At 45.4% G+C, this 13,159-nt stretch overlaps 1 protein-coding gene across 1 annotated transcript in view; it reads left to right on the forward strand.

The window, feature by feature from the left end:
- The window catches only part of GABRR2 (gamma-aminobutyric acid type A receptor subunit rho2), a 45,895-nt gene extending 36,164 nt beyond the window's left edge, over positions 1-9,731 (forward strand). Inside the window, exons 7-9 of the mRNA XM_046674714.1 lie at positions 730-882; positions 1,877-2,073; positions 5,493-9,731. Coding sequence (XP_046530670.1) covers positions 730-882; positions 1,877-2,073; positions 5,493-5,792 — 650 coding nt within the window. The 3' untranslated portion in view covers positions 5,793-9,731. The remainder of the gene's footprint in view (positions 1-729; positions 883-1,876; positions 2,074-5,492) is intronic.
- The last annotated feature ends 3,428 nt before the right edge of the window (positions 9,732-13,159 follow it).

A 13,159-nucleotide genomic window follows, 5' to 3' on the forward strand; every position in this document is an offset into this window, starting at 1 on the left:
AATCTTTATTACTTCGTTTCATGGAGTGCTTTTTCGGTAATGACTCTTTATTTTTTTTCCCACTATTATTATTTTTTATTGAGGTATAATTCACATAGCATTATATTAGTTTCAGGTGTGCAACATAATGATTTGATAGTTGTATATATTGCAAAATGATCACCACGATTAGTCCAGTTAACATCCATCCCCATACACTGTTACCAAAAGGATGTCACCTTTAGAATCATGTGAACAGCCTATTTTTTCTTGTGATGGATGTGGAGATTGACTGAGCTGATCAATCTCACAGTAAAGGGGACAGGGACAAGAGCCCAGCTCCGCAGGTCCTGCCTCAGTGGTTTTGGCCTCAACAAAATAGAACCACTCCAACTTCTTACACTCCTGGGCAGCGGGCGCTCAGGAAATACAGGTGTGGTTTGCAAATAACAAATACCAAACAACTAACCATAGACTCTATTTATTTCTACCTTTCCCCCAAATGCCATGAATGCACTGTTCGTTAGATAATACTGATGAAAGGGTGTATGTACTAGATAGTGGCAAGATATTCATTGACGGGAGAGACAGCTTAGATTTTGGAGAGGAAATGTTTTATATTAAGTCAATTAATTATTAACTTTTAACTTTCTGCTAAAGATGAGAGCAAAGTCAGGAAAAGATGGGCTCCCAGGCAGGGGTTTTTTCCTCTCCTACTGAACCTCATGGGCTTTGTCCTGTGTCCCGCAGGCTGGTACAACCGTCTGTACATTAACTTCACGTTGCGTCGTCACATCTTCTTCTTCTTGCTCCAAACCTATTTCCCTGCCACGCTGATGGTCATGCTGTCCTGGGTGTCCTTCTGGATTGACCGCAGAGCAGTGCCCGCCAGAGTTTCACTGGGTAAAAGCATTCGATAGGTGTGGTAGGGCGGTTATTTTTTTCAACTGGTCACTATGTAAAGAAAAAGGATAATCGTTATTCAGAGTCCTTAAGCGATGGGCTGTCAGAGTCAAAAGGAGCAAACTTTCCTCCTGCTTCCAGCCTTCACCGTTCACATGCTGCTCTCAGTTTCCTAGATTACGTTATGAAAACCACAAGGAGCTAAAACTACATCCACTCTACTCGAATCGTTTCAGAAAGGTATGGCCTATATGGGGTATAGACTTCCACCACGGGCAGTCTTAGAGCTTGGTCCTTCAATAAATAAGACCAATCTACAAATGCCAACAACTTATTCTGCAAGTGCAAAAACTTAGCTGGCCTCCTCTAGACAGTCTGAGAGTTTGAAGACAGGGCGGGTTTTCTGTGATTTCTCGGAGAGAGAGGGCTGCGCTCGCTGGAGTTGTGGTTTCAGTTTTTTTGTAGACTGTGAATTCCAGAATGAACTTATAACTCATCATTACCAATTGGGAAAAATCAGGTGGGGCCCCAAGAAATGTGAGGGTTTGACCAGCAAGGCACAGGGAAGAAAAAACTAGCATACTAGTCTTCTAGGAGCTTTCCCAGTCTTCATGGTCTTAACAAACATGGTTTAGAGGGGGAGAATGTGGTCCTTCCTTGAGGTTTGGGAAGGTTCCTTCTGGGGTGCCCTTTAGTCACTGTTTTAATTCCACATCTGCACGGGCCCTGTCTGAAGCACTCCTGATCTTGTCAGCCACCTCACAGAAACCCAGTCTCCCAAGGGCTGCAATTGAGAGGAGACAAGCAGTAAGCTGGGCAGGAGGAAAATGGCCCAGCTGCCTGTGGAGCAGATCCTCACACCTCTACCACGGGGAAAGATGCCTGGGGAATTTCTCATTAGATTTAAGAGATGGAGAATGTCAAATGGTGGCAATGAAATGTAGGGCAGCTCTGTACCCTTGTCAGTGGCTGAACTAAAGCTGGATGTGTGCAGGTATCACCACGGTGCTGACCATGTCCACCATCATCACGGGCGTGAACGCCTCCATGCCCCGCGTGTCCTACATCAAGGCCGTGGACATCTACCTGTGGGTCAGCTTTGTGTTCGTGTTCCTCTCCGTGCTGGAGTACGCGGCTGTCAACTACCTGACCACGGTGCAGGAGCGGAAGGAACGGAAGCTGCAGGAGAAGGTGAGAGGAGTTTTGTTGCTTTCCTCATCTGAGCCTGTGCTACTGGTGGGATGAGAATGGGGGTGGGGTGGGGGGGGTGGGCATTGCATATAGAAAAGGGAGATGTTTATGCAAAAGCAGGAGGATCCATCTTAGAATATGTTCTAGCTTCTACCACAAAAAATCTCAGAAAGCAGAAAGTCTTTGGACAAAGAGTAGGAACAGGAAGACTTGGGTTCTTAGGCCACTTATGCTGGGCCTCAGTTTCCTCATTTGTAAAAAAGGTATAACAGAACCCTCACCCCACCTTCCCCCACAGGGTTATTGTGAGGGTCGCATGAGATAATGTATGTGAAAGTTGTTTTGAAACTGTAGGGTTCTAGACACATGTACAGTATCACTATTATTACTGAACATGTCTGAGGAGAATGCCCCCACCTCCTATGACCAGACAAGGGAAAGTTCTAGAATAAAAAGTTTCTGTATTTATCAGTGCTCTGGCTCAGTGAAAATTCAGCCACATGTGACTTGAGCCTTTAGACTCATTGGAAATACTATACTATCTATAATATCCCGCACTACGCTATAGATAGAACGCAGATGGGGAATCCCAGGCATGAGCCTTTGGCACAGGAAGTGAAAGTCTGTTCTATTCATATTCAAACTCTTGTTAATCACAATAAGAAATAAAATGCCAACTTGTTACCAGATCATTGCACTAATCAAAATGGGTGTTAACCTAAAAGGGATAGAGATCAGGGAACATGAAAATCCCACATTTATGGCCATCTAGGTGGCTGGTAGCTCCTTAGCATAAAAGAGATTTAAATTTTAGGAAAAGAGAATGTGTTGCCTTTTCAAAAATAGTCTTTCAATGCCCACATTTTACGTGTTAATATTTCCACATTGTCTCTAAATATGCTAGATTAAGAATTTATTTTTAAAATTCTACTCAAACCTTTCTTACTTCAGCATTTGAGTATTCGTTCACATTTTCTGTAATTTGTACATTGATCATTATCAAATGCCTTTGGATTATAATTTAACATTTTTGATTTATAGTCCGTTAGATTTTCCTGTAGAGAGCACTTCAAAACATAGCAGAGTCAGAATGTGGACTCGTGGAAGGTTAACTGCACCCAGCTTGTCCTCAGGCAGTTCAGGAGGCTGTGACCATGGCACAGGCCGGTCTTTGCTGGCATTGTTATGACACCGCCTCAAGAGCACCAGGGAAATCACACGCGGAAAGGCCACTGGGCCCCAAGTCCAGCTCCCTGTCTGTGTGAGAACAGACACCCAGGAGGGGAGAGCTTGTCTACACTGTTGTCAAACATCAAACGTGTGATTGAAAGGCTGAGAAGCTGTGATTGCTAGGGGGCAGACCTTGGTGGGAAGTCACAAAATCTGTCTCATGCTGCCTCACAGAGAAACCGCTATTCGTGACCGTTAAAATGGCCCCTGGTGGAGCTGAGGTTCCTAAAGTGAGAGCCAAAGAGCACTGGCCTCGAGCCACCTTCTGAGCCTGTTAAAAGTGAAGATTCTGGGGCTGCAGCCCAGACCTACTGATTCAGCATCTCCAGGGATGGCAGCCTGGAAACCGCATTGTTAACAAGCTCCCAGGTGGTTCTGATGCTCGCTCAAGTCTGACCTCCAGCACTCGAAGGGCAAAGCCGGCTGGAGCCTGCTCGGTGCACCCCGCCTCGGATGGGGACCCAAGCTGCTTTGGGTTGAAGCTGGCAAGCAGAGTGTGGGCCCACGGGGTCTGCCTTCCGTGGACGTGCTCGAATTCCGTGGCTGACCATCCAGACCTGTGCAATATGCCAGGAGCCACTTAATTTCTCTCAGAAACAAGCTGATTTATGGAAAAATAGAGATTTATCATAATTTTTTGGCATTTCCTGATTCTAACTCAAAATCTTAGGAGAAAAGCCTGTCTTCATTTTAGCAGAAAGAATTTCAGTTTAGAGCAAAGAAAGAAGATCTGTGTCTTAAAAAGAAAAGCCCTCAGTAACAATATCTTATGATTTTATCAAAGTTTGAGTGTGATTATACCTAAATACAAAGAATTAAATAGATGACCTTTTTTTTTAAAAAAAAAGATTGGCACCTGAGCTAACAACTGTTGCCAATCTTTTTCTTTTTCTGCTTTTTCTCCCCAAATCCCCTCAGTATCTAGTTGTATATTTTAGTTGTGGATCCTTCTAGTTGTGGCATGTGGGATGCTGCCTCAGCATGGCCTGAGAGCGGTGCCATGTCCGCGCCCAGGATCCGAACTGGCGAAACCCTGGGCCACCGAAGCGGAGCGTGGGAACTTAACCACTCTGCCACCGGGCTGGCCCCTAGATGACCTTTTATACCTAAAATCTATCAGTTAACTACTCTAGCAATGTATTAATGTGCTCCTTAATTATCGTTGCTGATGGGACCATACACAGAAATAACGAATTCATCGTGTCCAATTAAAAAAAAATAGCTCCCCAAACCACCAAAGATTCTTCACGCATGAGAATTCTTAAACAAATTCTGATTTTTTACATAAAATCATTCACTTATGTCTGCATTCTAAAGCTTCATGGTACCCATTGGAGTGTTTCAAGATCCACGATAGGAGGCAGGTTGTGAAACGTCGTTATTTCACTTTCCCAGATGGAAAAACAGAGGCTCTGCAGGGCTGAGAGCCAGAGTAGAAACATCGAGGCTGCAGGTTGAGAAGAATCCATCTCAGGCCGTTGGGCTGTGTCAGGCAGGCCCCACGCCTAGGCTGACACCTCCCTGGCAGGCGCCGCCAGAGGCCCTCTCTTTGCTGACTCATTTGTGGAGAGAAGTTAAGCGGAACCATTTCCTTCCCTCCAACTTACAATTTTTTTAAAAAAATTATTTTATTGAGGTCATATTGGCGTATAACATTGTGTAAATTTCCGATGTATATTATTATACATCAGTTTCTGTATAGACTGCATCAACTTTTAATTTCTTATAAACATTTTCATACTTGCAGAAACAGTAAAAAAAATAGGATAATGTACATCCATATACCTGTGCCTGCCTCCAACATTGTTAACGTTTTGCCATTTTTGTATGAGCTCTTTCTCCATGTAAACATAGTTTTGTTGGTGCAGCTGAACCATTTAAAAATACACTGCAGGCACCATGCCCCTTTACCCGTACGTGTAGCCCTTTAGAGTAAGGACACTCTCCTACTTAACCATTTTTTGATTCATGCACAGACAGGTGGAGTCCCACAACTGGAGTCAGAATGTGTGGTTTTAAAGTCCTGACTCTGACACTAGCTGTGTGATCTCAGGAGAATTGTGTAGTCTCTCTGTGTCTTGGTTTTTGCTTCTGCAATTGAGGTGTTTGCTGTCAGTCCGGGCACCTCTTCTGCCCGTCTCAGAAGCCTACATATGCCTGACACCTCCCCTTGTATTTGCCGCCCACAGTGTGAAATGCCTCAGTCAAGAACCATGATGCTGGATGGAAGCTACAGTGAGTCTGAGGCCAACAGCCTGGCCGGGTACCCGAGAAACCATATCCTGACAGAGGAGGAAAGACAAGACAAAATAGTTGTCCACCTGGCCCTAAGCAGTGAATCCAACTCCTCCAGGAAGAAGGGGCTTCTGAAGGGCCAGATGGGTCTTCGCATCTTCCAGAACACCCATGCCATTGACAAATACTCCAGGTTGATATTCCCCGCCTCCTTCATATTTTTCAACTTAATTTATTGGTCAGTGTTTTCCTAGGGGCTCCGAGGCTATGCCTGGGAAAGGGCATAGACATCTCTGGGGCCTGGCCAGCCGTCCACGTATGGACATGCTGACCACGCTCCCCTCACTAGACAGAGCAGCAGCTCCCGGACCACCATGAGCGGCGCCCCATCTCTCAGAGGAGCCAGGACCCCTCCAGCTGCACTTCCCCAGACCTCATGGGTTTGCTCCTCACTCATGCTGTGTTCTGTGTTCTACTTCATGCCTCTCTGAGACTGACTTCCGTTCTCGTGTTTGAACAGGTGCACGAGAGCCCCCTTCCTATAAAAAAAGACTCACCTGCCTCCCAGATGTTCTAAGACCCTTCTGAATAGGATTCAGTTGCAAAGGGGAAGGGAAAAATGAAGGGCAAGCTTAGGGGCATTCTGGATAGGAGATGGGAAATTAGGATTCAAAATAGGTTTAAAACATCTGTGAACCCGTACAACTGGATTAAGTGCCTACTTAGGAAGGAAAAAACTCAGATCCCAAATAAGAAATGATTTGACCTGTGTGAGTCTGGCAACTTGCGTGATTTTGCAATATGAGGGGATGTCATTCATTCATCCATCCATTCAACCATTCACTAAATACTGAAAACCCACCCTGTGCCAGGTCCTGTGGAAATGAACAAATAGAAGTCTCTTTTCTCAGAGATTTTCTCTAAGCCTGTGGTCATTCTACATATGACAGAAAGTACTTCTGCCCTTCTCTCTCCTTCAACTCCCACTACCCCACAGAGCCATTCTGTTTGCTGATGGTTTTACTCCTAGGTCTGTCTAGAAAAGCATTTCCAGTCTCCCATGAGACCCTCATGAAGCCAGCTCAATGCTTGTCTCCTGCAATCTCCATGCAGGACAAGCCTACCTCTGGGAGGAGGGACAGTGACATGAGAATTAGTGATAGCAGAACTTGGTCTTGGGGCAGAAGGAGGCATAGGTCTGGGAATTTGTTTCTGATGCCATGCTACCTCCCTTTATGGGCTCTTTCCCTTCGCCCCCAGCTGACCAGTGTCCTCAGTAATCCTTGTGTCCAAGCTCTGCCCCCAGCCCGGGGACGCTACCTATGCTGACCAGAAGTGCCCGCACTCTAGAATGACTTCCCCCTTACCCCCATGAGCTACTGACTCTTTCCTCTAATGCAGCTAAGCTCAGATTAGGCAGGTAATCTGATTTATTGAATCTACAGTAAGTTGTGAATGGCCATTTCTCTCAACCCTGTGTTAGGTGTTTGCTAGTTAAGTGAATCTCTAATTAGGAGAATTTCTGGAGGTATAAAGGACACAATTTTGAGAAGGGGGCCTTTTCCTAAATCATAACACTTGGGATCAGAAGTCTGTTCTGGGGGAGTAGGGAGGGAATGCCCACCTCAGATTTCTTGTTTATTGATGGAAGTTGTTCTGCCTTTTCCCTCGCTGCCCCTACCACCTTCCTGCTCAGGGTCTGGGTGTCTGGTCCTTTGGTCAAGAGTAGACAAATGGTACAGCCAAAGAGAGGCCTTCGGTTGAGCAAGCTCTGGCCTGTGAGTCTGCTCCACGGCTCATGACTCCCAGGGGCAGGGATCCTTAGTTCTGAGGATTAGAGCACACATGGCTGCCAGAGCCTCCAGAGTTTCAGGTCGAGGGCCTGTAGCTGCCTGATCCTCTCACTGACTCCCTCGTCATGACTGCTGACACAGTTGCTGTACACATCCCAGCTTCTCTGATCCTTCCCCCGCCCTAGTCCCCCATCCGTTTCTCCTGTTCCCCGTACACACTCCTTGTGTGATCCTGGTCCCAGACACTTGCTTTACCACTCCATTGTCCATGTTAAGGACCAGACTCATCATCTCTGGCCAGAGACTGTATGATCAGGGCTGGGATTCAAGGAGCTGAACTCTCAGAAGGGCTGGCTCCAGGAAACCATATGACATAGATTATCTTGGGGAACTGCAAGTTTGGGAGGTCCCCAAGACCACTCTCAGGTTTAATAATTCACTAGAAGGACCCACAGAACTCAGAAAAGCCATTATACTCACGGTTATAGTTTATTGCAGCAAAAGGATACGGGTTAAAATCAACAAAGAGAAGTGGCATATAGGGTGGGGTCCAGGAGAGACCAGGTACAGAACTTTCAGTTGTTCTCTCCCAGAGGGGTTATACAGATGGCGCTTATTTCTCCCACCAATGACGTGTGACAATATGCACCGACTATTGCCAACCAGGGAAACTCACCCAAGCCCGTCAAGGTGTACAAGAGTTTTTATTGGGGGTCAGCCATGTAGATACAGCTACTGCCCACATGGCTGACCCCAGTCTCCAGCCTTTCTGGAGGTCAAGCTGATAACTCTTAGCTCAAGGTCCCCATCATAAATCACATTGTTAGCACAGACCACCTGGCATGGGCCAAGGCCCCCAAGTAAACAAAGACCTTCCTATCAGGCAGGACATTGCAAGTGTTTAGAAATTACATCCCAGGAGCTGGAGGCCAAGGCCCAAGCCTTTCTTTTGGCAAGGTTAACCCGTTACTGCACAGCAATCCTTGTCAATTCCTTATTGCTAATGTTAATTGCTATTCTACTGTTAAAGATTCATGCCACAAACATTTTAAAGCATCCCTGAATGAAGTATAGTGGGGTCCAAATTAGGACAAAGAGATAGTCACAGCTCTCAGAGAGGAGACTGATAGAAGACATGAGATACAAACACGTATAAGTTAAAAAGTGTTAACTACTACAATGATGGTTCAAAGTGTAATGGGAATTCTGAAGAAGAAAAGAATGATTTTCACTGGGAAGACTGGATCTCCTGAGAAAACAGCCTCTGAGCTGCCCCTCAAAGGTTGGGGATTTGGAGAAGAAGAAAAGTACATGCTAGATCTGTGATGTCTAGTAGGGTTGCCGCTAGCCATGTATCCATTTAATTTAAATTAATTAAAGTTAAATAAAATTTAAAACTCAGTTTTTGCCCCATTGCACTAGCCACATTTCAAGTGCTGCTCAATAGCCACATGCGGCTGGTGGCTACACTAGTGGAAACTGCAGATCTATAGAACATTTCCACCATCACAGAAAGTCCTGTTAGACAACGCTGCTGAAGGTGAAAGGATCAGCCTAAGCAAAGTCACAAGAGAGGCAGGAAGATTTGAGATTGCTGAGTATAGGGTTTGTGGGGCAAGTCTTATGTTTTGGCTGGATCCTAGGCTGTGGGAAGAGGAGATGAGAGACCAGCTCTTTTCTAGGGGTCGTGGCAGGTCCCCCATGTCACTGCTAATGAGCACAGCTTCCCCTCCATGAGTTGCCTGGCCCAAGACCATTGGATTTCCCACCCTCACAGACAAATGAAGAATGAAAGTACGTAAACAAGGATGATTGAGTGGTACAGGGCATTTGGACTTGTTTAGAAACCTTTACCCTCTAGAGACTCTCCTAGGCCACAACGCTGCTCAACGAATGATAATTACATTGTCATTAAATATATCCTATTGCTTTGGTTGTCTTATTTAATTCCACCACTACTCTGCTTCTGACTATGTTGTCTTCATAAATTGAGGCTCATATAACATGGTGGCCTGTTCATGTAAAAAAAATTAAGATGTATTTTAACTAGCTTATGTATTCAAATGGAGTTAATTCTATAGCAAACATGTTAAGAATCATGAACAGCATTTTATCCTGTGGGACCATGATACAATGACACCATTGTGTTCAGCACTGCCTTATTGCGGTGTAATAGTCTGACTGTACTTGAGAAAGTGGAAGATTAAAGGAGGTTGAGAGGAGACAACAGGAAGTAAGGAAATATTGAGAACATGGAAGGTTTCACCCTAGATTGCAGAAGACAGAGGAGTAAACATAATTGTTATCAGGGATGCTTGAATGGCACTTAACTTCACTGAATCCAAGACACCATCAAATGTAAGATGCATCCATATTTTATGTACTACTAAGAAAGAAAAATTGCTGCTAATTAAATTATAGCATGCCAATGATTATAAGATGAATCTTGATTTCACCAACACTAAATTGTGAAAAATGTGCATGTTAGAATAAAAGAAATAGGTATTATACAAAAACTGGTGATCGGACGTACTTCTGTGACATCAAGGAGCTAACATTTATTATGTACTTCAAGGCCCTGTGCCTGGCTGGGGGATGGGGTGGTAGCAGATAAAGAAATGAATGGGAGACACCTTTCAGTCATTAAGAAGCTTACACTGTAGTGGGAGTGGTTCAAAGAAGGGAGAGACCACAGAATTGAGGAGTAAATGCTGTTTGTGGTAAATTTTGAGCAATGGATGGATATAATTTCAACTCGTAGAAAGGAAGGGAGGGATGATAACATGGCAGAAAGAAAACTTGACTGTATTCAGAGGACAGTGAACAGATACCCTATGGAATGTACAAAAGTCTTGGGTTTTCATCTTTCTAGTTCTCTGACCCTGGTGTCAAGGGTCCTTCTAGGTTCATTCCACTTAGAATAAACCTAGGGAAAAAATTTGACTGGTCTGGTCTGTGCCATGCATGTTGAAGATGATCAGAGCTCTGTGCTGTGTGTAAGTTTAGAATATTGTGATTTGGTTCAATCTTTTTGTAAACATCTGCAGAAGGGAAACTATCAATTCAAAAAATGGAAAGCTGCTTAGTTTGAGGGAACCAATGAGGCAGGAAAATAATGATAATAATAGTGGGGAAAATTCATGTTAAGTTCAGCTATGTGTGGGAGCTGCAGCCCATGTGCTGACCTGAACACAGACACAGAAGCCAGAGGAAAGAGCTATACCACATGGAGGGTAAGGAGTTTGGATCTGGCAAGCAAGTGAAGATGTCAAATAAAAGGTTATAAATGCTGATCTGGGGCTGGAGGGAGGTAAAGATTTGGGACTACCCTCCTAGACGTGCTCAATGAAGTTATCAAAGTAGATGAAATTCCTGAAGGAGACAAGCAGGAGAGAGGAGGCCAATGGATAAGAGCTTGGGAATACATACTTAGGTGGGAAGAGAAGGACCGATCAAAGAAATAGAAGGAGAACCAGAAGACTATTGTGTCATAGAAACTGGGAGAAGGGAGACTCTCAAATGAAGGAGGGCTGAGGGCAAATAATAACCATAAAAATTGAGAAGGGTAGAGACCGTGAACCGACACAGCAAGATGGAGGCCTGAGGCCGGGTGGGATCAAGCACATGGGTAGATGGCCCTCCTTGGTAAAGAAGAGAGACCCTTCTCTCTACCACAAGTGGTCTACGTAGGTAGAAGGGAAAATGCCCAGGGAATTACTGCTATTTATTATGGAAAGACTATTTTAGACTCATGTTTTCTTGGAGGATTTAAAAATAGCCCTGTGGCACACCTGGCCTGGATGAAGGTTGGGTCTCAGTGGTTTGTCCCCCAAACTCTTACTTCGAAATTTGGGGGAGTGGTCCAAGAACAGCGTTTGTAACCTGGTCACCAGGTCTGCGGACCCGGGCTGGGGAAACAGCTGTCTTGAGGACTTGTGCCATCCTCCGTGCCCTCACGCATTGGGTGGGCACTGCCAGCAGACAATGTGGCCGCTGCCTCAACCATCACGGAAGATAAGAGAACAGACATTAAAACAATTGTGTAAAAAATGGAAAAGCATTGAGTAACGGGCCAAGTGCTGGATGTGTTCTCTGTGCTCGGCATTTGGTGAGAGGGGGATGCATGGTTCCTAATTCAGTTCTCATGTAAGCCGGGTGAGGTAGGAAGGATCTCCCCTACTATATACCCACGATAGTGTGCTACCTTCCATAGCTGCATTCAACACATCTAGGTAGGTGGACTTCTCTTGAAATCATTCATTTCCCAGCGTATTTTTAGGGAAAAGGTGACTTAGTCCCTTTAGATGGACAGAGAAGGGAAACCCAAACTGGTCTGAGTGGTGCTGGAACATGTCTGCACAGAGTTATCCCTCCACCCTAGTTAAACCAGGATGTGCGGTGAGCTCCTTGAGGCTGAAGCTGGCTTGCGGGACGGGCAGCTCTGCAGGGCAGCAGGACAAAGTGTTTGTGGAGTTCCACCACCTGCACTGTTGTACGGAAGGAAAGAGTTTTCCTCGACCCTCTTAGGGTTCCTGGCTAGGTCTGAAAATTAAACAGAAAAAGACGATTAACAGGGGAAAGGCATACAAATTTACCTAATGTGAGTTTTACACGACACGGAAGCCTTCATAAGGAAATGAAGCCTCAAAGAAACGGTTGAACCTGAGTGTTTTCACGCTAGAATCGATGACGAGTGGAAAGTCGTGGAAAGATATGATAGGACAAAGGGTACAAGGTAAGTGCAGTAAACAGGGAAACTTAGCAAGGCCTGTTCCTTCAGATTCCTCTCTGTGTCCCTCATCTGTGGAGATAAAGATGCTCCTTTCCTCCAGGTCTGGGAAGGCCACCTCTCACAGGAGGGTCATGATCGGCTTCAGGGGAAGGTCTTGCATGTGGCATTTCTCACATTCTTTCAGCTTGAAATACCCGGTACGCCAATGTGCCATATTTTAGGGTTGTGTGTCGTGAATCCCATCATTGTTTCCATGGTACTATTCACTTAATGAACGCACAAGCAGAATCATAATTCCTCCCCTCCACCCCCACCACCATTGGAGATTCTTCCACTTTCATTTCACTGCAAAAGAACTAATGGCCGTGGCAGGGTGGAGGGTGGGTGACAAACACTGGACTGGAAACAGCTGACTTCCCCAGCCCCACCCCCAACCAATCACTAAGAAACGTGACATGAGTTAAAATGGTACCCGCAAGGAAGACTGTGTGCCCAACACGTGTCTGAGAGCAAGGGCACTGGACTGTTCGCAGGGGGAGCTAAATCCAGTGCCTGGAGGGTCCTACGTCCCAGCCTGTCCAACCCCCAGAGCCAGCCGGTGAGCATGCACCAGTAGTATAAAAACATTCCCATTAGCTGATTGAATAAAACACTCAATCCTCCCCCTCAGACCTTCGGATGTCATTATGAAATGACATTTGGGTCAGCCACTGAGAACATTAGGTTTGGGATTTATTTTAAAAGATTAATTGAAAAATAAACTTCAGCTACAGTAAACCACCGTTTCATGGAAACTGGCCAGGTTCCTGGTCGTGAATGCTCTTTTCCACTTTGTCACTTCCGCCCAGGGCATCGCAAACGTTAGGGTGCGCCCGAATAACCTGAGAGTCTCACAAAAATGCAGATTCTGATTCAGTGTGGTCGGGAGGGGACCCAGGATTATGCGTTCCTAACTAGCCCCCGGGATGTCCGTGCTGCTGGTCTGCAGACCATACTTGAAGTAGCAAGGACCTGCTTATCATTTAAAGTTGAGCTCAAATGTCACCTCCCCTTTGTGGCTTTTCCTGACATCCTCTCCCCTCCCATAGCAGAATTC

The sequence above is a fragment of the Equus quagga genome, chromosome 11, assembly GCF_021613505.1.
Source record: "Equus quagga isolate Etosha38 chromosome 11, UCLA_HA_Equagga_1.0, whole genome shotgun sequence".
Taxonomy (NCBI): Eukaryota; Metazoa; Chordata; class Mammalia; order Perissodactyla; family Equidae; genus Equus; species Equus quagga.